Source organism: Akanthomyces muscarius, chromosome 2, assembly GCF_028009165.1.
Source record: "Akanthomyces muscarius strain Ve6 chromosome 2, whole genome shotgun sequence".
Classification (NCBI taxonomy): Eukaryota; Fungi; Ascomycota; class Sordariomycetes; order Hypocreales; family Cordycipitaceae; genus Akanthomyces; species Akanthomyces muscarius.
The window spans coordinates 2,559,351-2,582,834 of record NC_079242.1 but is presented as its reverse complement, the minus strand read 5'-3'; the positions used below and the strand labels follow the sequence as shown (position 1 = coordinate 2,582,834).

General features: G+C 55.5%; 10 protein-coding genes across 10 annotated transcripts; 5 read left to right on the top strand and 5 right to left on the bottom strand.

The window, feature by feature from the left end:
* Positions 1-383: 383 nt before the first annotated feature.
* On the bottom strand, positions 384-1,408 carry LMH87_003959 (uncharacterized protein; the record flags this gene model as incomplete). The annotated part of the gene is made up of 6 exons (XM_056195108.1): positions 384-523; positions 588-771; positions 878-907; positions 1,038-1,083; positions 1,156-1,233; positions 1,365-1,408. 6 exons carry the CDS (start codon positions 1,406-1,408, stop codon positions 384-386), a joined length of 522 nt encoding a protein of 173 aa, XP_056048769.1.
* A 1,200-nt stretch (positions 1,409-2,608) lies between these two features.
* On the bottom strand, positions 2,609-4,019 carry LMH87_003958 (uncharacterized protein; the record flags this gene model as incomplete). The annotated part of the gene is made up of 3 exons (XM_056195107.1): positions 2,609-2,655; positions 2,716-3,741; positions 3,815-4,019. 3 exons carry the CDS (start codon positions 4,017-4,019, stop codon positions 2,609-2,611), a joined length of 1,278 nt encoding a protein of 425 aa, XP_056048768.1.
* A 2,150-nt stretch (positions 4,020-6,169) lies between these two features.
* On the top strand, positions 6,170-8,075 carry LMH87_003957 (uncharacterized protein; the record flags this gene model as incomplete). The annotated part of the gene is made up of 9 exons (XM_056195105.1): positions 6,170-6,285; positions 6,351-6,506; positions 6,561-6,915; positions 6,974-7,101; positions 7,151-7,280; positions 7,336-7,432; positions 7,494-7,763; positions 7,820-7,904; positions 7,958-8,075. The coding sequence occupies 9 exons, from the start codon at positions 6,170-6,172 to the stop codon at positions 8,073-8,075; spliced, it is 1,455 nt and encodes a 484-aa protein (XP_056048767.1).
* Positions 8,076-9,603: 1,528 nt separating this feature from the next.
* LMH87_003956 (uncharacterized protein) lies at positions 9,604-13,002 on the top strand (the record flags this gene model as incomplete). Its single annotated transcript, XM_056195104.1, has 2 exons — positions 9,604-11,339; positions 11,388-13,002. 2 exons carry the CDS (start codon positions 9,604-9,606, stop codon positions 13,000-13,002), a joined length of 3,351 nt encoding a protein of 1,116 aa, XP_056048766.1.
* Positions 13,003-13,789: 787 nt separating this feature from the next.
* On the bottom strand, positions 13,790-14,215 carry LMH87_003955 (uncharacterized protein; the record flags this gene model as incomplete). The annotated part of the gene is made up of 1 exon (XM_056195103.1): positions 13,790-14,215. One exon carries the CDS (start codon positions 14,213-14,215, stop codon positions 13,790-13,792), a length of 426 nt encoding a protein of 141 aa, XP_056048765.1.
* Positions 14,216-14,972: 757 nt separating this feature from the next.
* On the top strand, positions 14,973-15,727 carry LMH87_003954 (uncharacterized protein; the record flags this gene model as incomplete). The annotated part of the gene is made up of 2 exons (XM_056195102.1): positions 14,973-15,223; positions 15,295-15,727. The coding sequence occupies 2 exons, from the start codon at positions 14,973-14,975 to the stop codon at positions 15,725-15,727; spliced, it is 684 nt and encodes a 227-aa protein (XP_056048764.1).
* A 415-nt stretch (positions 15,728-16,142) lies between these two features.
* On the top strand, positions 16,143-17,937 carry LMH87_003953 (uncharacterized protein; the record flags this gene model as incomplete). The annotated part of the gene is made up of 3 exons (XM_056195101.1): positions 16,143-17,121; positions 17,177-17,482; positions 17,543-17,937. 3 exons carry the CDS (start codon positions 16,143-16,145, stop codon positions 17,935-17,937), a joined length of 1,680 nt encoding a protein of 559 aa, XP_056048763.1.
* A 615-nt stretch (positions 17,938-18,552) lies between these two features.
* LMH87_003952 (uncharacterized protein) lies at positions 18,553-20,095 on the top strand (the record flags this gene model as incomplete). Its single annotated transcript, XM_056195100.1, has 3 exons — positions 18,553-19,212; positions 19,282-20,023; positions 20,079-20,095. 3 exons carry the CDS (start codon positions 18,553-18,555, stop codon positions 20,093-20,095), a joined length of 1,419 nt encoding a protein of 472 aa, XP_056048762.1.
* Positions 20,096-20,380: 285 nt separating this feature from the next.
* LMH87_003951 (uncharacterized protein) lies at positions 20,381-21,935 on the bottom strand (the record flags this gene model as incomplete). The annotated part of the gene is made up of 2 exons (XM_056195099.1): positions 20,381-21,681; positions 21,746-21,935. The coding sequence occupies 2 exons, from the start codon at positions 21,933-21,935 to the stop codon at positions 20,381-20,383; spliced, it is 1,491 nt and encodes a 496-aa protein (XP_056048761.1).
* Positions 21,936-22,613: 678 nt separating this feature from the next.
* Positions 22,614-23,453, bottom strand: LMH87_003950 (uncharacterized protein; the record flags this gene model as incomplete). The annotated part of the gene is made up of 1 exon (XM_056195098.1): positions 22,614-23,453. The coding sequence occupies one exon, from the start codon at positions 23,451-23,453 to the stop codon at positions 22,614-22,616; it is 840 nt and encodes a 279-aa protein (XP_056048760.1).
* Between the last annotated feature and the right edge of the window lie 31 nt (positions 23,454-23,484).

Genomic DNA, 23,484 nt, shown 5'->3' with positions numbered 1-23,484 from the left:
ATGATGAAATATGCTGCCTGAATCTGCATGCCAAGAACAAGATTGCAACCTGAAAATGCAAAGCTCCAGCTGTCTTGTATCCCCGTGGTGATTGCCGTATCTGCTTCAAAACACACAGCTTGGCTTTCGCCGTTCCGATTTCCCTGCAAATTCCAATCAACTCGCTCCGGCTCAGTCATAACTAGACGGCTGCGCTTTCCAACGGCGGTTCTGGATGATTACCAGGTTCACGGCGCACGACCCAGCCATATCTCAACCGTGTCGCTGAGCAATCACTCGCTTGATATCCTATACTGGTATTGTGTAACAGAAGATGAAATCACCACGCACCCCATCTCTCCTCCCCAAACTAGCTCTCCTCACCCACACTCGAGTACAGCCGCTTAAACGGCGTACTTGCGCGTCCACTCGCGAGCAGTAGCCTCGTATCGTGGTCGATCAGTCTTGTACACGTGCGCGATCTCGGGAACAAGAGGGTCGTCGGGGTTGGGGTCTGTCAGCATCGAGCAGATGGACAGAAGGACTAGAATTTGTCAGCATTTGCATTATAGCACATTCACCTGTTTGCGAACAGTCTCATTACGAACCTTTGCTAATTGTCAACGCCGGGCTCCACTGGTCTCGCAGAATGTCTAAACAGATACTGCCGTTCGAGTTGATGTTGGGGTGGTAGATGCGAGTTGTGAAGTTAACCTTAGGAGGCTTGAAGGGATAGTCGGTAGGGAAGTGGATGGCGAGGAAGAAGACACCGCCGGAGTAGGGAGAATCGCTCTATCGTCCGAGGTTAGTATTGAAATAACGCGCATACAGGATGTGCTGTCGCGACACGTAGTCGAGGCTGCTCGGCACGGCATGCATGCTAGCGTGTGCAACTTACAGGTCCCATAATAGTAGCCTGCCAGTGGAACTGTTGGCGGGTGAGTTAGCAAAGACATCCTCAAAGAGTAAATGGAGCCAACGGTAGCAGCAGCTGCCAGGGAACGCCTGGCAACCCGGATGGGCTGAGCCGCTGCAACGGTCATCGAGGGCAAACGTACCAAATCCTCACCCACGGGGCCGGCCGAGCAGGAAGATGGAGGGTCTCTGGAGCAAATGTCAGCAACGCACGTTAAGCAAAAACGAAACTGAGCCGTCGTCTGAAGGCCAGCGTCTTGCCTGGAATATAGCATCCCGCGTAACAGCCCGCCATTGCAAGCCATGGCGCAGGACTGTTGCGCTCCCAAAGGGACCCCGCTTCGGTGAGCCCCACCTCGCTGTCCCTTGGGCTGCAAACAAGACGTGACCTCATGACGCTACGCAGGGCAGCGGGAAGGCCGAGCGACGGCAAGCTTCAGTGTGAAAAGAAGTAGGAAGGGAGTATTTACCGGCCGAGATCAGTGAGTTCCTTGTTAATGCGCTTGAGAGCCATGGCGAGCGGTGTGTGTTGTGTAAGGTGGTGATGGAAGGGGCTGTCGGTTTCGTTGGAGGCGGTCCTGTTCGTTGCGTCTGGTTAGCGGGCGGGCGGCAAAGAGGGGAAAAGCAAGAGAGAGGCTTGGAAAGAACATACCCAGACAGCGAGGATGATCTGTCGTGATGAGCGACAGAAAGAAAGAATGCGAAAGAGGATGCGATGGTAACGCCGACGCTCTCGTGATCGATCGGTGCGGTCGGGAAGAAGCGTTCAAAAGTTTGGTGGTTGTATGGGTTGTGTGTGGTTGGGTCGGTCGAAGGTTGGAGGGGGAGAAAAGGCTTTCGGCGGCCCGCCAGGTGAGTACAGTAATCAGCGGCTGCACTGGAAGGAGAGCGAAGACGAAGGCAGCCTGGGTGGGGGCGGGCCTTCGCCCAGCGCCAGTCACAGTGCTTGTGCGCTGGCCAGTGGCTCAGCACAAGCTGAGGGCCCAGTGAGCCTTGGGCCCGTCGCCGAGAAGGCAGGCAAGACCTGCCCGAAAAAGTCTTTTTTTTTTCTGCCAGCCACTCGCCTGGTGGCGGTGACCGAGGGTGGTGCCTGTTTGTCTACGCATTAACTACCGCCCGCTACGGACCAGGGCGGGGCGGAGCGGGTTCAGCTGCACTATTACAATCTACATGGGCTTGCCACTATCTACTGTTAGTGCTGCTGGTAGACACACATGCCTGGCGCCACCGCCCTGTTGCTGGACCACCCGATTCAGTCGATTTTTGGCGGCCAGCTCGCCGCCATTGAGAAGGAATGCCCTTCTCCGGCTGGCACCATCATCGGGAACCAGCATGACAAAGTTCTTAGCAAACCGTTTTTGCCACTTGGGTACCCGTGCTCTTGGCCATGATGCCACGCTGACAAAAGTCGCCTCATACCGGGAATGCGAAACTGCTTGCCGCGCGCATACAGTCACTCAGCCACAGCGCTTCCATCCGTTTGTGCCAGCAGTCGTCTACCGTCACCGGCCGGTCGAGAACACTGCTGACAGCTTTAGACTGGTTTCGAAACTTGTAGATTTGCATTTTTAAATCGCACAGTACACGCTATCTCTGATTGCACCATATTTTATTTCTAGAATTACAGCTTGCCCACGACTCTTGGCGATCCGAGCCCTGCACTGTCCGCCCTGTAGCCGTCGCGTGACACCAGCCGCATACGCATGCTAATACATTAAACAAAGGCCTGGATGCCAGTAATGGCTCTGCCTATGATCAGGCCTGAAGAATGTTAGCGGATGCTACGGGTTCATGTCGCCGCCGATAGGGTATAGCACTTACTGTGAATATCACTCTGTCCCTCGTACGTTTGCGTGACAAACAGGTTTGCGACGTGGCGGCCAATGCCGTACTCGTCGGACACGGCGTTGCCACCAAAAATCTCCTGTAGGATGCGCGCGTTGCGTAGCGCGGCGTCGCAGTTGGTCCTCTTGACCATGCTGATCATCTCGGGCGTCGCCTTACCCTCGTCCTTGAGACGACCGACCTGAATAGCGGCAAGAGTGCCGTAGGCTGCGTCCGTTGTGGCGTCAGCCAGCTTCTTCTGGATCAGCTGGTAGCGCGCCAGCGGGTTGCCCTTGAACTGCTTGCGCTCCAAGGCATAGGTGCGCGCGCGCGTGATGCAGTCCTCCAGCGCACCCATGATACCAAACGCGATGCCATAGCGGGCATTGTTGAGGCACGAGAAGGGTCCACGCAGGCCCTCAATGTCGGGAAACATGTTTTCCACTGGCACAGGGCAGTCATCAAGCTGAATCATGCCGGTTATGGAGGCGCGCAGGCCGTTCTTATCCTTGATAGCTGGCGTTGCTAGCGTGCCGGGCGGGCAGTCCTTGCGCTCGACCAGGAAGCCCCGAATCTTGCCCGTCTCCTCAAGCTTGGCCCAGACCATCAACACGTCAGCAATCGGGCTGTTGGTGATCCACGTCTTGGCGCCGCTGAGCAAGTACACGCCCTTCTTAGTCGGATGCGGGCGCGCAACCGCCTCCATGCTGCCGGGGTCACTGCCATGGTTGGGCTCCGTCAGGCCAAAGGCGCCGAGCAGCTTGCCCTTGGCCATCTCCGGCAGGAAGCGCTCCTTTTGCTCCGCCGTGCCAAACTCGTTGATGCCACCCATGACCAGCGATGACTGCACCGACATGCCGGAGCGGTATCCGCTGTCCACCCGTTCCACGGCTCGTGTGATGAGGCCGCTGGCGACATTGGACACGCCGGCGCAGCCGTAGCCCTGGATAGTGGCGCCGAGCAGACCGAGCTCGCCCATTTCTTCGAGAATCTTGGGGTCGTAGTGTTCATCGCGGTAGGCCTCTGTTGGCGACGGTTAGCGTGCTGTCGCCGGTGCACGTTTTAAGTTGCAAATAGCAAGGGCGGCTGGACTCACGTAAAACTCTAGGCAGCATGCGATCTTGGCAGTATCTCTCTGCTGTCTCGGCAATGGCAATCTCCTCCTCTGTGAGCAGATTCTTGGAAGCAAGAGGGTCTTGCCAGTTAAAGGCAGGGCTCTGTGCCGAGGCGAAAGAGCGGACCGCAGCAGGGCGAAGTGCCGAGGTGCTTCTCGTAGCTTGTCTCAGGGCAGGGCGGAACATGGTGACTGTGGAAAGCGGCCGGGGAATTCTCAATGGTAAGAAAAGATGGCAAGACGAAAAAGAAGAATAATCAGGCAGAGTTGGCAAGTCTGTGTTTTGTATACTATTGAAGTCGGCACACGGGCGATGCTAGCGATGTCGCCTCCCCGGGGTATTCCCCACTGTCTTCACCTCTAGGTAGTTTCCCAGGCGTGGATCCGACGCAATCCGCTGTGGCTCCCCACTAAAGCATGCCCATTACAGCGCTCACTGGGCATTCTTCGTCGCGGTACCTCGGCGAGAAGTGCGAGTTGCGGGCTACGGTCTTGGGCCGGCGCCGACGATGGGGACAGGCATGGCGACTACGCCGAACTACTCCGGCGTCATCACCCCAGTAAACACTGGCATCGGGATATTCTGGTAGCAATTGATTTTCATAAATACAAAATAGTCTAATAATTCAATTGATGGAAGGAGCATGCGTTATAGTATGTCCGTTTGTCTGGTTAGGATGCCAAAATGCGGGCATGCAACGGCACGCTGCTCGTGCACCAATGGCAGTCCTGCTCATACGCCCGAGGTTGGGTCACTCGTTTCCGGGGTAGACGGCCGGTTTTCCTGATTTGAAGATTGTTGCCTTTTAGCAGCATCAGAACGGCTTTCGGCGTCCTCGTCGTCGGATGAGGTGTGTATCTGTGTCGAGTCTCGATCTCGACGTCGCAATTGGCCGACAGGGCCTAGTGACGCAGCCACGTTTGCGGCACAATCTTGCGCGTGGCTATGTGATATCTCCCATGGGCGCTTGGGTCGCATCTTTCTCAGTAGTCGATGTCTCAGACCGGGCGGTGTCAAAGGCTGAGACTGCGGCTCTCGCGGCTTGTGCATGTACAGGATCTCGCTCTGTGTCGGAGTCTGCGGTTAGTGTCGCCTATAATTAAAGAGACAAAGCATTCGTGGGCGTGTGGTAAACTTGCCTGGCTGTCATCATCCTTGTGCATGCGTTCATTAATCAAGCTGGATACGTCGTTGAGCGACCTGCTGTACAACTCTGCTGTGGATTGGAACGAGGGTGGTAGGCTATCTTCGTTACTGCCATTGTGACTGGCACATTCATCCATCTCAGCGAAGCGGTATGATTCAGGTTCTTCAACTGTTTCGATTTCTGAAGAAATCTTTGTGTCGCTGGATGCGGCATTAGAGTTGCTTTCACTGGGTTCTTCATTCTGGAGAGCTGGGTCTGCGCCGTCTGTTGGATGCATTCTTTTCTGGTGCAATAGATATTATCGGACGACCTGGAGGGAAGCGCAAAAATGGATAGGTGTATAAGACTATTGCACTCTATGGCGATATTGGAAATCATGTTGTGTATGCCATTGCAAATGTTGACGAGGGCATCGTAGGGTAGCCCGGCGAGCAGTCGCCGTCGAGCCACGCCTGCCCAAGGCACCTTCCACCCGAGGTTGACCTGGTATTGAGCGTTGCGCCTCTGCCGCCATTGCAGACTCTCATTCCCTCTAGGGGTTTATTATATTTTGCTTTCAAAACACGAGATATCCAGCGCCGGAGCATCTCATGCAACGCGACGCCGCTGATCGCCAAGCCAGCCCCTTCCCCGCAATCTTGCCTCCCTTACTGCCCTAGTACGATGGACCCAGCTGTCATCCCAAATTGTAAAAACTTGTGCCATGATCTCTTGGCTGCAGCTGGCCTAAGAAAAGGTAGCCCTTGCCGATAAATGTAGATAAATGTAGAGAGAAAATTGGCAAGCTGAGATGAAGGTCTTGCGAATGGCTGGTGCAGATTCAGGGAGACGCGAACCGGAGACTTTCTGAATCGAGATGGAGCAAGGTTTGTCATTACTCGGCATGTCGTAGTCGCTAAATTCAGAGGCACAAGCAGGAACACCTTTTGCAAAGCTGCCCAAGACAGCCTATCAGCGATTCTTCTGTAGCAGCCGATGCGGCACCGCTAAACTCTATGGCGTCTGGCTTGGCCCCGTCCCGTTAGATCTTCCGTGATGGTCCCACGCCACCTCGGACAGCCTATTTGGTTCCTTCACGACCATGGCTACCGAGCTGCTCAGGCCGCTGCATCACAACTGCGCTTTCCAGTGGCGCCTCAGTAATCTGCTATAGCTGCCGCTCAGGGTACGCGACCAGACAGGGCTACTCATGGCAATCAAGGCGACGCACGACTCGGATATTGTCTCTGCCGACCATGAGAGCATTCCCATACATCGGATCAAGCATGCCCTGACAAAAAGTGTTCTCCTCAAAACGGACATGCGGTATGAGGATAGCAGCCGCCTTTGCACTACCTTGTTACTCCTCACGTTGCTGATGCCATATTTAGTGTCTTGCCACTGGTGGCGCTGCTCTTTCTTTGCTCGTTTCTTGACAGAACAAACGTCGGCAACGCCAAGATTATCGGGCTAGAAAAAGACATCGATATCGATCCCTCACAGTATCGCAATGGTCTCGCCATCTACTACGCCTGCTACATTGCCAGGTCGGTCACCCGTATCCATCATAGCCTAACAACATGTTGACATTTTTACTACAGCGAAGTGCCCAGCAATCTCATCATCAAAAAGATTTCTCCCAAAATTTGGTTACCTTTCTTAACCTTTGCCTGGGGCATGATTACGATTGGTATTGGCTTCATGCGCGACTACAAAGACTTTATGATACTCCGAGCCGTCCTCGGGATCTTTGAGGGTGGCCTCTTTCCCGGCATTGTTCTATATTTATCCAGCATGTATACACGTGGCGAGCTTGCTGTTCGCATCGGTGTTTTCTACACAGGAGGCTCATTATCGGGGGCCTTCGGTGGGCTGCTCGCCCGTGGCCTTTCTGCCATTAGCCCTCGCGGTGGCTTGGAAGGCTGGCGCTGGATCTTTATCATGGAGGGCGTCATCGTAGGACTTCCATCTCGAAAGCCAATGGCTTCATTCTTTTCGCTGACTTGCTTCCTAGACTACTATTGTTGCTGCCGCTTCCTATATTGGCCTACCAAATTCGCTGCATGAAGCCCCGTTCTTGACAAAGGAGGAGCAGCAGTGGGCTGTAGAACGCCTGAACCAAGATGAAGGCGGCCGATTTAGGCATGTCGGCCATGTTCGCAGTTCCAATATATTACTAATGCCCATATAGTCGTGCTCTTGCGCGTGATGAGCCGTTCCAATGGTGTGAAGTCCGCCGTGGCATTTTCAACGTACAAGTATGGCTCAACAGTACCGCTTATTTCGCCATTATCGCGGGGTTGTATTCATTTGGCTTGTTTGTATGCTGCTTCATCCACTCATTTCACCTTGATGACACAGACTGATACTTCCAAGTTGCCCACCATCATTAAGGAAATGGGAATCGCAAGCAATGCCAACCAAGTCCAGCTTTGGTCTGTCATTCCCTTTGCTGTGGCAACTCCATTCACAGGTGAGTAGATCAAAGAAGAGTGGGTGTGCCCGCTGGCGAGACTGAGATTAATTCGGAACAGTCTTGGTTGCACTTCTATCGGATCGTCTCAAGGTCCGTGGCATTATAATACTCTGCGTGATTCCCATTGCAATTGTGGGCTACGCCGTTATTGCAAACGCCAAGCAGCCAGAGACGCGCTTTGCCATGACCTGCTTGATGGCTCTGGGCATGTACTGTGCGGTACCGCCAGTATTAGTTTGGAATGCTAATAATTCGGCTGGTCATTACAAGCGCGCCACAACGTCGGGTCTACAGCTCGCCATTGCCAACGCTGGTGGTTTCGTTGCTGGTATGAAGCTATCTTCCTACTTTGCTTGATGGAGTGCTGACTGGCGACTACTCTAGCATTTGTATACCCAGATTCGCAAGGACCCTACTATTATGCTGGGCATACAATTATTCTCGGGCTGCTGTGCTACGCCTGGTTCGCGTATGTACCGAGCTGTCGCTGCACTTCTGGTTTGCTCTGCTGACACTGCGTAGGGTGCTCGCCAATATTTTCTGGTGCGCCAAGATTAACCGCGACAAAGCACGAGGTGTATATAGCAAGTACATCGGCTCTGGGGATGACAGAGACCCGGAATTTAAAATGGTCCTGTAGCTAGTCATTTTTGGCCAAAGTATCAAAAAAGAGAGTTCATCAACCGCAGCAGCTCGCATGAGCAGAGACCAGCGGCGCGTGTTCAGTCTGGATCCGACGCGGTTTTGACACTATTCGGGGGCATGACCAGATGCTGTGAGTTGAGCAGGCCGCATGAGCAGCAATCCAAAAAAACAAAAAAAATTGAAAAAAAGAAAAAAAAATTGCGCATGAGATTGGACGTTTGTAACAAACGGTGTGTCAGACATGTATGTTGATGATATGTGTTGACTGTGGGTGAATGGAGTGAGTGGGTGGTATAATAGACAAAAGACGCGACATAACATTAATGACGGGAGCAGCCGTAGCTGGTAGCATCGCATTCTTCAGTGACGACACTTCCGCCTTGGGTCTGAGACATTCCTTCGGTGGACAGACCGCCGAGCAGCGAGCTATGCCTTGGTTTTCGTGATACGTTCTTTGGCTGTGACCTGCTCGTATTTCCTTTTTTCTTCTTATTCTTTCCTTTGTTTAATTGTGCCCCTTAGCTTCTTCCAAGACAGGGCTGTGCTCATCCTCTAATATTAGGAGACCGTTGATTGTTATGCCTGTAAGCAGGCAGGTACCCAAAAGCAGGTACAGCACCTGCGGCTGAGCTGTGGCGTCAGGGTTGGGGATTTGAGGGCTCTGGCCTGCTGCAAGAGGTTTGCTGCGCGCGCGCATTGTACTCAATGGCCGTCGCAAACGAGGGCAGGCCCCTGTGCATGGGTCGTTTTATTACGGTGGCAGTTCAAAGCCAAGATGGGTGGGCATACATAATAGCAACTGTGCCGCGAGGTATGAGGGACTGAAATAACTGCGCGGAAATTAGGAATTGGCGCTGGCAAGATCAGGGAAAGGGCTGTACGTCATTTATTGTTAGGGGAATAAATACGTTACCTGTGGCTCGGTACCTACCATTTCCACTTGAGGTGGCACTGGATTTAGCACCGACCGACGCCGGGTACCTGAACGGTCAGAACGCCCACCGCTAAAATTAAAAATACAGCGCGCCAAGGCGCCTGAGGCGAGCTGGGTGCCTTGCCAGTAGAACAAATATCCAGTCCACGCCTACCCAGTATAAGCAATTCCTACGATTCATTAGTTCCGCACCTAATACTAGATCAATGCGTCAAGCTCTCTTGTTTCCTTCTTCTGTTCTTCCTCTTTTCCTCCTGGCGATTTTTGCGTACTTGTATCTGCCTTTTCACCTGATAGCAGTGCTTCTTTATCCTACGGATGTGTGAGGTCCGAGCTTCAGTCGTAGGTAGTCTAGGCTTTGGACAAAGGTCATTGTGCACATATTGTAAAGGAGATTCAATGCACTTGCGGTCAACGAGTTTGCAGGCGAGTTTGAACTTTGGGACCTTTGAAGCCTTTTCTGTTTTATTTATCCATCATTCCTTGGCTGGCTATTGTTCCTGACGGTCCTTCACGGCGCCGGGCTGGCGGCCAACAGCAGCGCCCCGTGGCCCCGACACAGGTGGAGCGCGGCAGCTAAGCCAGCTCCATGTTGGACGATTCGGCCTATAATACAGCGCTGCAGCACCCTGGTGTCTCCCCTGTGGCTCTGCCTGCGCCGCCTCATTCGCCATTTTCGCCCAACGCCCGCCGCTTCGTCAACGTCGTCGTTTCTTCTTCTTCACCCGCTTACCATCGAATTCCCCCTTTGACCGCCAGCATCGTCATCTGCACACCCATCCTCATCGAACTCTCCCGCCGCAGCTACTACGCCAGCAGCAAGGGAGGCTACCTCTACGAGACCGAGCTTCGTACCACTCGTTTGGTCCTCTTCTCCTTCGCCTGCTCCGACCGTACATGCCTGACCTCTGCGCACCGCCTCGCATCATCACCGCCATTCGCCCCGGCCGCCTCTGCGGCCAGCCCAGACGAGCGTCCTCTCGTGGCACCGTCTCCTGATTCTCGTTATTTGGCTGCTCTTGACGCGTCACCTCGAATCTCGGAGCGTGCTCTGAGCCTGCCCCAAGCTCGACGCCGTCCTCCCCGAAACGCCCTGTCTGGCCGCCTCGACAGACATCGTCAACAATATCCTGGGCACACGGCAGCATCTACCAACCAAGGCAACCCCTTGGCCCTGCCAAAAATGCCATCATATCTCACCGACGACCACACGCCGGTAAATTCTCACGATATCGACTTTCTCCAGCTCGGCCAGGACAAGTTTGGGCTTGCCTCGGACAAGATAGCGCCCCATACCCATGTTCTCAACCGTCCGGGCCATCACACGACCGAGAGCTTCGATGAGAGCTCCCTGATATCCACTCACGACTCGGACGCCTCTGCCACGCATGCAATGATGCCCAACGAAAATGGAAACGGCACTCGACCCACGAGCATGAACTCGTACACCAACGACGATGCGCGCGACACGCATCCAACCCTTCCCAATGGCCTTGCTAATGGCCTTTCTAATGGCAAAGCCACCCTTCCTGACCGAACTGTGTCTCAACTACCCGCGCAGAATGGCCATTCACTTCAAAATGGGTTCGCCAAGCAAGGCACTCAAATTTCCGACCCTCCTCTCCGCCAGCCACCAAACCCTCCAAATATGACTTCAACCGACACGGCAAGCCCCAGTGAGCAGCCTTCCGTACCCGTCGAAAACGAGTCTACTCAAGTGTCAAGCGCTTCGCCCAATCCCAGTGGTTTCAGCCAAGGCGAGCTGATTCCCTCAAAACCTTCCTCCGGCCACCGATTTTCTTCCCCGCCAGCCTATCAGCCTGGTAACACCTCATTAAACTCGTCTCCCTCTGGGCATCTTCTTCCTCCAGTTCAACCACCAGTTTTAAAGCAACGACATACGCTCGAGGTCCCGAAACCCGGTCGACCCTCTAGAGATGGGCAGGACGCCGCCATGGCGAGTGGCAGGTTCTCGCCAACCTCTGTTGTATCCGGAGCACGACGTGCATCCATGAACCTAGGTCGTAGAGCGACCCGCTCAGGAATCTTTGACATGCCACGCGACGAAGTAGCTCCAGATGAGGACGCCGCTAGGTGGACCGAAGCCATTCGGCAGAAGCGAGCTAGCAAGCGCAGGCGAAGGGGGGAGGAGGATGACGACCGCGTCCTTGTTGGCACAAAGGTCGATGAGAGTCATGCCAATTGGGTCACTGCCTACAACATGTTGACTGGAATTCGTGTCTCTGTTTCCAGAACAAACGCAAAGCTCGATCGCGAGCTTACAGACGCCGACTTTGAAGCCAAGCAAAAGTCGACTTTTGATATGTGCGTATCTTCTCCTTCCGTCGATGAGCAGACACTAACCATCGCCAGCACTGGAAATGAGCTGGTGCCTTCGGCTAAGTATGATTTCAAATTCAAAGATTACGCCCCGTGGGTATTCCGGCGCCTCCGCGCGCTCTTCCGTCTCGACCCTGCCGACTACCTCATGTCTCTCACTGGCAAGTACATCTTGTCCGAGCTGGGCTCACCCGGCAAGAGTGGCAGCTTCTTTTACTTCTCTAGAGACTACAAGTACATCATTAAAACGATTCATCACTCCGAACATAAGTTTTTAAGGAAAATCCTTAAAGATTACTATACCCATGTTCAGCAGAATCCCAATACGCTGCTCTCCCAATTTTACGGACTGCACCGCGTGAAGATGCCCTACGGCAAGAAGATTCACTTTGTCGTCATGAATAACCTCTTCCCGCCGCATCGCGATATTCACACCACATTCGACTTGAAGGGTTCGACTGTCGGACGAGACTACAAGGAGGACGACTTGGAGCAGAACCCAAGAGCCACCCTGAAGGACCTCAACTGGCTACGCAGGAAGCGACACTTGGAACTGGGTATTCAGAAGAAGAGATTGTTCTTGGAACAGCTGCGCGCCGATGTGCTGCTTTTGAAGCGCCTTCAGATCATGGACTATTCTCTGCTCGTTGGTATCCACGACGTGTCTCGTGGCAATGACGAAAATCTGCGTGACAAGACACTACAGGTGTTCAACCCAAGCCGCGAAAAATCGACAGATGAGGACCCGCCAATGGGTCTGCAACGGACGCCATCCAAGCTCGAGACCGCCCGCAAGGCCCGCGAACTTCGTCAGATGATTCGACAAGAGCGTCCCATTCCGATGGGTCAGGCTATTGATAAGATGCCCGACGTGCTCGGCGTAGGCCACAGTCGCCCAGGATTCGTGTTCAACCAGGATGATGGCGGCTTCCAAGCCACTCACGAGAATAACGACCCCGCTGATGAGATTTACTACCTTGGTGTTATTGACTGCCTCACCCACTACGGTATAATCAAGAAGATTGAGCACTTTTGGAAGGGCCTTTCCAGCGACAGGACGCAGATTTCTGCTCTGCCTCCAGACCAGTACGGTGATCGCTTCTACAACTTTGTAGAGGGTATCACCATGTCCAGCGAGGAAGCACAGAGAGAGGAGATTCGACGTGAAGAAGAGGCTATGGAAGCACGTCAGTCAGGCGAGACGCGGGCCGGCAAGAATAAGCACTCAATTCCGCCAATGCCAACGCATCTCCCACCGGCGCCACCTGGCTCTCCTGAACGACAAGAGCCAAGGGACACGATAGACATGGCAACGGAGGCTGCGCGAAATAAACCAAGTTCTGAGACTCGACCACCAGAGCGAACGATCAAGACTGTGTCTGTACCGTCGGAGAACCGTAACTCGGCGCAACACGATCCTATTCTGCCCGTGGTGGAAGAGCTCGGCGAAGGTTACCGCGACGGCACTAACAGCCGTGATAGAAACGACAGTATGTCGGCGCCGACGCGAGCAGCCCCACGGCCACCGAGCAAGGACAATGTCGCCGAGGAAACCGGCCGACCACGCACATATAGCCGCGGAAGCTTGGATAAGCAGCTCCCACCTCTTCCCAAGGGAGCAGCAGATCAACGCAACGGGGAGTCATAGATTGTCAACCCGTTTCGATCCCTGTTTCCACAACCGGCGCAGTACCTTTGACCAATGACGTTTTGCACGACTGGCCAATACATGAGTATTGTTGTTTTACGTGAAAAGAAGGGGCTACTAAGACGAAAATTGAGCGATGCTGCATTTCACGGAACCTGTTTCGATATAATTACTGGTCGACCTTTTGAATCTTGCGAGCGACTTGCTGTCCATTATCGCCCAAGACCAATGATTGCCACGTTTGAGCGAGATTGATTGTTTTTGCCGGGCTTTGAATCTGTTGTTTTGCGTCTCTTTTGTTATTACCCCTTACCCTTTCCTCGTTTCTTATTCTGTTATACAAGAGACATGGATGATACCACCATTGCATTGCGAGTAGTTTCTATTGTCTGTACTTTTTTCTTCTTATTTCTTTTTATTTTGTCTAATCAAACGAACACACCTGTTTCTGCGCCACGACTTGGCATTTGTTGTTTTCGCTGTTGTTGTGATACGTGTTAAGTCTCGAAGGATTCTGTCGTATGGGAAAAGTCAAGTAAATATAGATGGATAGCATTGGATGCCTGCTCTTTTCCCAGCTGCGTTGCGATCTAGGCGAGGTAAATTCTTAAGATATCATTAAATCCTGGTTGGAGTAATGTAGTACAAGTTATGTGTATTGGCATGAGTGAAATTGTTTAGTGTTATATCATTCAGTTCCGCCAGCTAATATACAAGGAACGTCTTTTAATACAAGGCCGTCTCGCTCGGCCCGCTACTCGACTCGCTCGTTTTTCCTATTCGTCTTTCATCCACGCTTCTTGTCCAGCATGGCCTGGATGTCATCCTTTGTCGCCTGCGCCTTGCCGCCCGCGCCGGAGATGTTGCCGCCGCCCGCGAAGCTGCTCGTGACGTTGGCCTCGACGGCGCCCTCGGCCTGCAGCTGCTCGATGCGCCTGCGCTTCTGGATGTCGGCGACGCGCCACTGCTTGAAGTACTTGACCCACGCCGCGGCGCAGTCCTGCTCAAAGGCGGCCGAGGCCTCCGGGCACGCCTTGGCGGCGGCCGAGGCGCCGGGCTCCTTGGAGGCGTCGACGATGTTGTGCGCGTCGAGGCAGCCGTAGTAGGCGTCGCGGGCGGCCCAGCACACGGCGCGCTCGGAGCGCGTGGGGATGGCGGTCCCGCTGCGGATCTCGTCGCCGCGGGTGCTGCTGGTGAATGGTAGCCAGCCCATTGTCGTATGTATGTGTGTGGTTGTGGTACTTTGGATGGAAAGTCGTAGGTGTGGCGTTTGACGGCTGCAGTCGTACCGGCCGTGGGGAGCTGTCCTGGAGTAGGCTTCGTTCGACAGTTCCTTTGTAGATGCAGAAAGAAAAACCGGGACTTTTCTGCGAGTCGATTGATAGAGATTATAAAGACCTGAATTGATAAGTCGGGGTGGTTAACGTCACGTTTGTCGTAGCTTGGGCTAGTCATTATGTTTGGTCCCGGCAGAATCGCAAGGCGGTCAAGCGCAGAGAGTGCGACTGCCAGCCAGAAGGTACGTACCGTACCTTACTAGCATTGCATGCGATGCAAGCTGTCCGTCCCATAATACGCCAAACACCGACCTCCTGGATCTCTCGTGCATCGATCACGGGGAGCGCGCAGCAGGCAGCACTTTTCGTCTACTCTTTCGCCCTCAACACCGGCTTTCTTTCCTTCTCTTTCCGCTCCAGCTTCTCGTCACCAGAGACGGAACCTGCGACACCCGTACAGCGCATACAACTACCCTTTCTTTCTTGCCTTATTCCTTTGCGGCCGTAGCGCCCGAGTTCGCCGACAGCCTCCCCACGACCCGACGATACCTTGCAGCTTCTTTTGTCTCGAAATTCTTCCAAAATGCACTGCGCATGAAATCTCTTCCTCTTCATACTCGCGCGACTACTAGTTGCGTGCAACTTTCGACACATTTTACATTTTCAGATTGAGAACGCTTGTCGACACCCGAGATGGCGCGTAGACGCAGACCACCCAGGGCCGGCGCCCTTCACGAGCTGCAGCCGCTGCGCACCGCTGCCCAGATCGCCGTCCTGCAGCTCCTCTTTTACGCCATCGCGCTCGTACTCATTGTCTTTACCTCGCTCGTTGCCGGCCAGCCATTTGGTGTTGACCTGCTCCTCGGCTGGGAGTCGGTTCGGGGCGACAACACGCAGGGCTGGCTGATGGCGTTTGTCTGGCTCTTTGACGGTGCCCTCTGCATGTGTGCACCTCTTTCATTTCCCATTCTCTTCATGTCCAAATAATAAGTAATACTAATCTGGTGTGTTGCAGGGCCGTGGCCATTGTCATCCTCATCGCCCGCAGCAAACTCGTCCCCGATTTTGCCCTCACGATACACTTCCTTCATCTCGTCGTGGTCACGCTCTACACGCGCTCCCTACCGCGCCACTCCATGTGGTGGCTCACCATGTTCGCCTCGTCGGCTGCGGCTGTAGGCTTGGCCACGTGGGGGTGTCGGTACCGCGAGCTGCAGCCCGTCTTTTTTGGCGGACGCATCCTCGGCGCCGGCGATGGTGGTGCGTCCTCCGCTGCCAGAGCAAGCTCTCCGCCGCCAGGTAGCAGCACGGGCCATGCTGATTTAGAGGCTGGCCATGGGCCGGATGGCGATGATGTCACAGGCTATGTGCATGGCGGGCGTGGCAAGGGTCGAGGGAAAGACGGGCAGGGCGACTACGAGATGGTGCAGATGAAGACTTCATCCTGAGTTGGTGGATAGCGGGGAAAATGTAAGATGAGCTTAATAGCGTTGCATTGGTCGGCGTTTTGTCTTTTTTCAATTCCAAAGTTGGAGTGGGCTCTTTAGCAATCCTGTCGAGGTCGGCTCCGGACTCTTTGGCTATCATATGTCACTAGTCATTAGCATGTCGACTTTCTCTTACCGTGTCTGTATTTGTATTAGAGGCGGCCGCTTGTTGGAGAAAAAGCTCCCGAACCCAACTTTTCCTTGAACGAGGATTCATGTGCGTGTGTGGAATTTTACTCTTCAATCACGACAATGAAATGGCTTGCGTGCAAGCGTAACGTATCTATTCTTGCTACTGTTGTGCTCTATCGTCGGGCGTATTTGTAGCGCGAGGCTGGCGAAGGATTCACGGCTAATTTGCATGGTGGCTTAATAAATGGAACTACCAACTGCTCCTCAACATCTGCATTTCATCTACACACAGTGGAAACAGAAAGGAAATATGGCTATGCCGAATTATTCCATATTGATACAGCCGCATTGCGACAGCGAGGGGCTCTGCCGGCTCTCTATATCGCTGACCCTGGACTCGCCCGCAAGAAAGGCCCACGACGTGCTTTGTGAATTTGCGCCAGACGTGCAAGGCGTCCCAACACACAACTACACAAAAGAGAATCTGAGCGCAGTGGATGCCGCAGGACACTTGAATCTATCCTGTGTTCCTCGCGGCGGCGCTGCGCTATCGAACCATGTCTGGGTAGTCGAACGTGACACTGTTGGCCCCGTCGCGCTTCAGCTCGAAGTCCTCCCCAAGCTTGTGGATGCCAAGACACCTGTTGGGCCGCAGGTCGATCTGCGCCGTGATCAAGGTGGTCTTCTGGGCAGCGGTGGCTGGTTTCTGCCGAGCATCCCGCGCCAGGAACGCTTCCTGTTCTCCGTGCAATGGGACTTGTCGCGCGTCACAGCGGGCACGAGGGCGTGCTGGAGCTATGGCGAAGGGCCGGAAAGAACTGAGCAAGAAGGGCCTCTGCCGCTCCTTCTGAACTCTCTTTTCATGGTTGGGCCTGTCAATAGCCAGCGAGTAGAGCATGGCTCGGCGGTATGGTCAACAGTGTACTGGATTGGCGACCTGCCAGACTACCTAGGACCGGTCAAGGATTTCAGCAAGCATATGGTTCCGTATGCTTATTCGGCTTTTGAAGATGAAATGGAAAACTACAGCATATTTATTCGAAAATCACTAAAGGGATACGTGGGCAACAACTTTGCTTCGTCGCTTCTTCTCCAGTACAGTGATGAACGGGGTAAAGTCGACGACGCTGATCTCATCAGTATCCTTACGCATGAGCTGATGCACAACTGGCTGTACTTGGGAAGCAATCCTGGTGAATCCCAGAATATGTGGTACATAGAAGGTATCCTCCAATTATTTTCCCGGCGCCTCGCCATAACTGCTGACTGGGACATTAGGCATTGCTCAATTTTACGCCGTCTTTCTACCTGTGCGTGCAGGCTTCCGAAAAGCAGATTACTTTCGCAGAGTCATGAGCCAGTTTCTATGCGCATACTACACCAATCCGCTTATCGAAGTCCCGCTTCGAGAGACAGAAGGGGCCTTTTACAGTGATCCCAGCGCACAGTGGACTCCATACATGCGCGGCTTTGTTTATTTGCTACTCGTCGACGCTTCGCTGCGGCAGGCTTCCTCGGCTTCAGCACGGAGGCAAAATCCCATCGATGACGTGGTCATGTCCCTAACCCGCCGGAATCGCCAGGGTGAGCAAACGACTGCTTCCACTTGGTTGAAAACGCTATACCCATTGCTCGGCAAAGAAGTCGCGGACAAGCAGTATCAGACACTGATCGATGGCGGTACTCTGCACCTAAGCTCAGACTTTACATTTCCCGTCGCAGAATACCTTTTTATGCTCAGGCCTGTGGAGCAAGAGGTGTTTGAGCTTGGATTTAACGCAAAGTCGCTGCGTTCTGGTGTTGTGGAAGGCGTCCTGGCACGTTCCAGAGCTGCGTTGGCAGGTCTCCAAAATGGCGACGTGATTCAGCACTTCTCACGAGTCAGCGTCGCATTGATGGACTCTCAGAAGACAGTTTCATTCTCAGTGACAAGAGTTGGACAAGACAAAGAGATCAAGGGTGAATTTCGGCCGAGGTCCTTTGACAAGGTCTGTAGCTTCCAGGCCGTCAGAGTTGACCACAGCACGGCATTTCCATGATGAGGTTGCTGGACTGCAGAGGTCTTTCTTTTGCCCAGTTACCAACGCAGGGAGACTATATTGCCTTGATGCTTGAATATGAGAGGCGCAGCGCCTATGAAAATCCGCCTTCAAGAGTAAACGCTAAAGGTTGTGTAGATGGAATGTGCTGTGAATAAGGTAGATAGCCCTGTATTTGGCAGAGTCCAGTGAACAGAATGACTTGCAGCGAATTCACCCAAGCCATGCGAGGTACCTCGATTAGTGAGCTTCTACCGCACGGTTCCTTGTACCTGCTTTTGCTGTGGCTTCCAGTAAATGTGCTAATACTCTGGACGTGATTGGCCGTGTCCCCACGCATCAACAAATTTCCGGGCCTTTGCGGAACCCACTCCCACTCACCAAGCTACACTTTCGCGAATCAGCTCGACCATCACGATCCAAAGGCTCCTCGATATCCATCGGCCAATTGCCTCTGCGGTGCTATCCTACGACTGGATCAGCCATTGATTGCGAGGAAGAGGCTCTGCGAGATTCTCACACCCGCACGCCCCCGACCGCCCGCCGCCGATTGATCCCTGACATCACCATCCCATCGCATCTCGCCCTCGCCCCCCGGGTCGTCCGTTTTTCGCCATGGCTACGTTGCAGAGACTGGCCGCCCGCGGCGCCGCCGCGAAGCTGGCCTTGCGTCCTGCCGCCACCGCCCTCCGCACAGCCCGTCCCCTCTCGACGACGTGTACGCGCAAATACGCCACAACCGAGCACGTCGGCACCCGCCTGGTCCCCGTCGACGAGGACTTTGCCATCAACGAGAACATCTACGGCCTGGCCCACGCCGAGCCCAAAAAGACGCGAAAGAACAAGGAGAACTCGGTCGAGGACCGCAAGGTCCGACACTACACGGTCAACTTTGGCCCCCAGCATCCCGCGGCCCACGGCGTGTTGCGCTTGATTCTCGAGCTCAACGGCGAGGAAATCATCCGTGCCGATCCCCACGTCGGCCTGCTGCACCGCGGCACCGAGAAGCTCATCGAGTACAAGACGTACCTCCAGGCGCTGCCGTACTTTGACCGTCTCGACTACGTCTCCATGATGACCAATGAGCAGTGCTTCGCGCTCGCCGTCGAGAAGCTGCTCAACGTGGAGATCCCCGACCGTGCCAAGTACATCCGCACTCTGTTTGGCGAGATTACCCGTGTCCTGAACCATCTCATGTCCGTCCTCTCCCACGCCATGGATGTCGGCGCCCTGACTCCTTTCCTGTGGGGTTTCGAGGAGCGTGAGAAGCTCATGGTAAGTTTTGCCGGTGACGCTGCGCGTTTTCCCAGGAACCAACCCCAATTGACTGACGTTGGATTTTAGGAATTCTACGAGCGTGTCTCCGGTGCCCGTCTTCACTCCGCCTACGTCCGCCCCGGCGGTGTTCACCAGGACATCCCCGTCGGTCTCCTCGACGACATCTACCAGTGGGCCACTCAGTTTGGTGACCGCATCGACGAAACCGAAGAGATGCTCACGGACAACCGCATCTGGATCGAGCGTCTGCGCGGCGTCGGCGTCCTCCCCGCCCGCGAGGCCCTGAACCTATCCTTCACTGGTGTCATGCTGCGCGGCTCCGGCGTGCCCTGGGACATCCGCAAGAGCCAGCCCTACGACGCCTACGACAAGGTCGAGTTTGACGTGCCCGTCGGCACCAACGGCGACTGCTACGACCGCTACCTGTGCCGCATGGAGGAGTTCCGCCAGTCGCTCCGCATCATCCACCAGTGCCTCAACCAGATGCCCGCCGGCCCCGTCCGCGTCGAGGACTACAAGATCTCGCCGCCGCCCCGCTCCGCCATGAAGGAGAACATGGAGGCCCTCATCCACCACTTCCTGCTCTACACCAAAGGCTACGCCGTGCCCCCCGGCGAGACCTACTCCGCCATCGAGGCCCCCAAGGGCGAGATGGGTGTCTATGTCGTCTCCGACGGCAGCGAGCGCCCCTATAGATGCCACATTCGCGCCCCTGGCTTTGCCCACCTGGGTGGTTTCGACCACGTCGCCAAGGGTCATTTGCTCGCCGACGCTGTCGCTGTTATTGGTACCATGGATCTCGTGTTTGGTAAGTCTACGTCCTACGCATCACACTCCAGTGCACTGACTAACTGTTCCTCTAGGTGAGGTTGATCGGTAAAGATATTAGACGGGGATGTAGAATGTAGAATGGTTTTAAATTTTCCCTTTGTCTGTAGTCATAGCTGGCTAGGAGAATCAGTATATACTCCGCAATAAAACTTTTCTTTAGGTCAATCATATATTTGCACCTCTTTCTGTTTGCTATAGAAATGCAGTAAACACTTGAATTGAAAAGTTTTTGCCAAAGCGAAAGAATCTATGCTTCATTACTTTTTGTCCTTTTACATGGTATTTATACATCTGTCAAGCCTGTGCGGTCCCGTTATTAATCCTCGCGACAGTCTCAAAACACCTTGGCACCCGTCCCCGAAGCCTGGTCCATGAGGAAGCCCTTGAGCGACGAGAGGCCGTTGACGGCCCGCAGGCCCAGCGACCGCAGCGGCACGAGCGGGCCGCTCTCGACCGAGTAGAGCTTGTGCAGCTTGTCGCAGACGCCGAGGACGACGTGGTTGGCGGCGTAGCGCTCGCCGTTGTACGGCTCGAGGGCCATCTGCGTGCCGAGGTCCTGGCCGTGCTCGACGGCGTACCGGATCGCGCGCGCGAGGCTCTGGATGTCGCCCTGGCCCTGGTTCAGCCCCTGGCCCGCGAGCGGGTGGATGGTGTGCGCGGCGTCGCCGACGAGCGCGACGCGCTCGCCGACGTAGGTGTCGGCGTGGCGCAGCTTGAGCGGGAACGAGGCGACGCTGCCGTCCTGCACGGCGACGGCGGCCTGCGGCGTGGCGCGCGCGTCAAACTCCGTGTGCTGCGTGCGCCACGCGAGCTCCGCCTGCTGCCCGCCGGCGGTCTGCGTGTGCATGTAGGCAATGTCGACGGGCGGTAGGCGGAACGCGGCGTTGACGAGGGCGACGAGGTCCTGCCCGGGCAGCGCCTTGAGGACGGCGGCGTTCTCGGGCGTCGTCGACCAGACGAGCGTGGCGTAGCGGCCCGGCATCGGCAGCATGGCGACGGGCCCCGTGGGGAGGAAGCGCTGGTAGGCCGTCTTGGTGTGCGCGCCGCCCCAGCCCTCGCCCTCGAGCTCGAGCGTGGCGACGACGCCGTGGCGGCCGTAGTCCCAGCCGCGCGACTCGATGCCCGCAAAGGACCGCACGGGGCTGTTGGCGCCGTCGGCGCCGACGAGCAGCCGCGCAGCGAGCGACTGCCCGCCCGAGAGGTGCACGACGGGCCAGCCGCTGAGGTCGAGGTCCTCGGTCTCCTCGCCCAGCGTGATGCTCTCCACGCGCGACTTGTCCAGCATGGTGACGCCGCCGAGCTCATTGAGCCGCTTCATGAGACCGGATGTGGTGTTGAGGTTCTCCGTCATGTACGCCAGTGTGCTGCCCTCGCCGCCGCCGCGGTGCTGCCAGTCGAATTCAATGCGGGCGCCCGTGACGCCGTCCCAGACCTGCATCTCCTGGAAGGCCTGGATGCGGTCGCGCTGCATGTGCTTCCAGGCGCCAATCTCGTTGAGAAAGTGTGCGGACGACGGGGTGAGCGAGCTGCAGCGATTCGAGTACTGCGTCGGCGGCAGCGAAAAGGATGCGACCTTGGACAGGTCCTGGGCCTCGACGAGGGCGACGCGGAGGTTTGCGGTGACGGGGTTGGCGCCTGTCGCACGCGCGAGTTAGTAAACTGAAGCAATCTCACGGCACTAGAAAGAGAATTCGCGTACGTAGAGCTGTGAGAAGACTCAGGCCCGCGGGACCGCCGCCGACGCAGACGACATCGTAAATGTCATGGGCGGGTGCAGCAGCAGTAGCGACAGCGGCCGAGTAGGCGCGGCGCGAGGCGGGCGTCAGGCGGCGAGAGCATCCGCGGCAAACGAACCGGGAGCTCGGTGAGACGACGCGGCCAAGAGGCATGGCTGGCGATTCGCGGCTAATTTGGGTTCGATTGGATGCTGCCGACGGTGGGAGAGAGAGCTTGAGAAGATGGGCAGCTCTCCGAGACGGCGATGGTCGATCGTCCTTTTTAGGTGGGGCATCACGCCAGATGCTCATTGCTACGAGGCTGCTCCAATACTTTCTATTTGGGATTGAACTGATCGATTAAAAACAAAAGTGTTGACATGCCGGCCGAGGTAATGCCTTTCGGTTTGCAATTGGATCTGTGAATATTCTGCACAAAGCTGCTGATAATTCTCAGCCCAGGCGCCGAAGCGACCGTATCTGAACGCCGCGGCGTAAGTAGTTAATTAGTAAAGACTTAAGCTCTGGCTAGTGAGGTGAAGTTCTTAACATTCGGCCTCGATAATAATATAAATAAATGGGCAAATAGCCTTGCTATTACGTACTCTTTTATTTGGCGTATTTTATATATTTCGATTCGCTCTTTAGTCAGCACATCGTTGCAGAAGATGTATATTCTTGTATAGATATATGTATATGCTGTGGACTATCTATGCCAAGTCATACTGTCCGTCGCCCAAAATAAAACACCTGATTTCCCACAAATAAACGCCATTCCATGCTATGTTGATATATATTCATCACCACATCCCATCCCATCAGCTCTGCCCAAGGACCTTTTCGTTGCAACTATCAGGGCGCTTCCGCGACCGAGCCGAGCAAGTTGACGCACGCCACCGCCGCGGCGGCCGCAATGCTGCCCAGGGCCAGCATCTGCAGGCCCGACCAGACGCACTGCCTCCACCGGACATGCTCGCCGCCGAGCAGCCACTTCTTGCCGGTGCCAAACGACATGAGCGCGACCAGGCACAGGCCGATGCTCCAGCGCAGGCCCAGCCCGACGGTGGCGGCGAAAAAGTACGGCAGCAGCGGGATGGTGCCGCCAATGGCGTAGCCCAGGGCAATGGAGCAGCCCGAGGCGACGGGCCAGATGGGCAGCGTCTGCGCGTCGCCGTCGCCGGCCGCCACGCCGACGTCGTCGTTGTGCGCCTCGATGCCGCAGACGGCACGGTCCAGGCCGCCGGGCTGGCTGCGGAGCGTGGCGACAATGTTGGCCGCCGTCGTCGCGGAAAGGCAGAGGGGCTCGAGGTGACGCAGGACGAGCTGCTCGTGCGCGGTGGTGGCGTCGCCGTCCTTTTCATGCGCGGCGGCGGCGGCGTCGTCGTCGTCGTCGCTGTGGGAGCCGCGATGGCGTAGCATGCCCCGAAGCTCCTCGGCGTCGCCGCCGGAGAGCTGCTGCTGCGTGGCAGATGCGGGCGCGGGCAGCTCGTCGAGGGCGGCGAGGTAGCCGCCAATGCCCATGCTGATGCTGCCGGCGCAGAGGTCGGCGAGCCCGGCGTAGATGACGGTGTCGGCCTTGCCCAGGGAGCTGAGGCCCGCGGTGAGGGCAAAGGGCACGGTCAGGCCGTCCGAGAAGCCGAGGGTAAAGTCGGAGAGGAACCTCGTGAGGCTGGGGCTCTTGGAGAGGGCCATGGCGTATGCGTGTATGTGGTGCGTGGGTGAT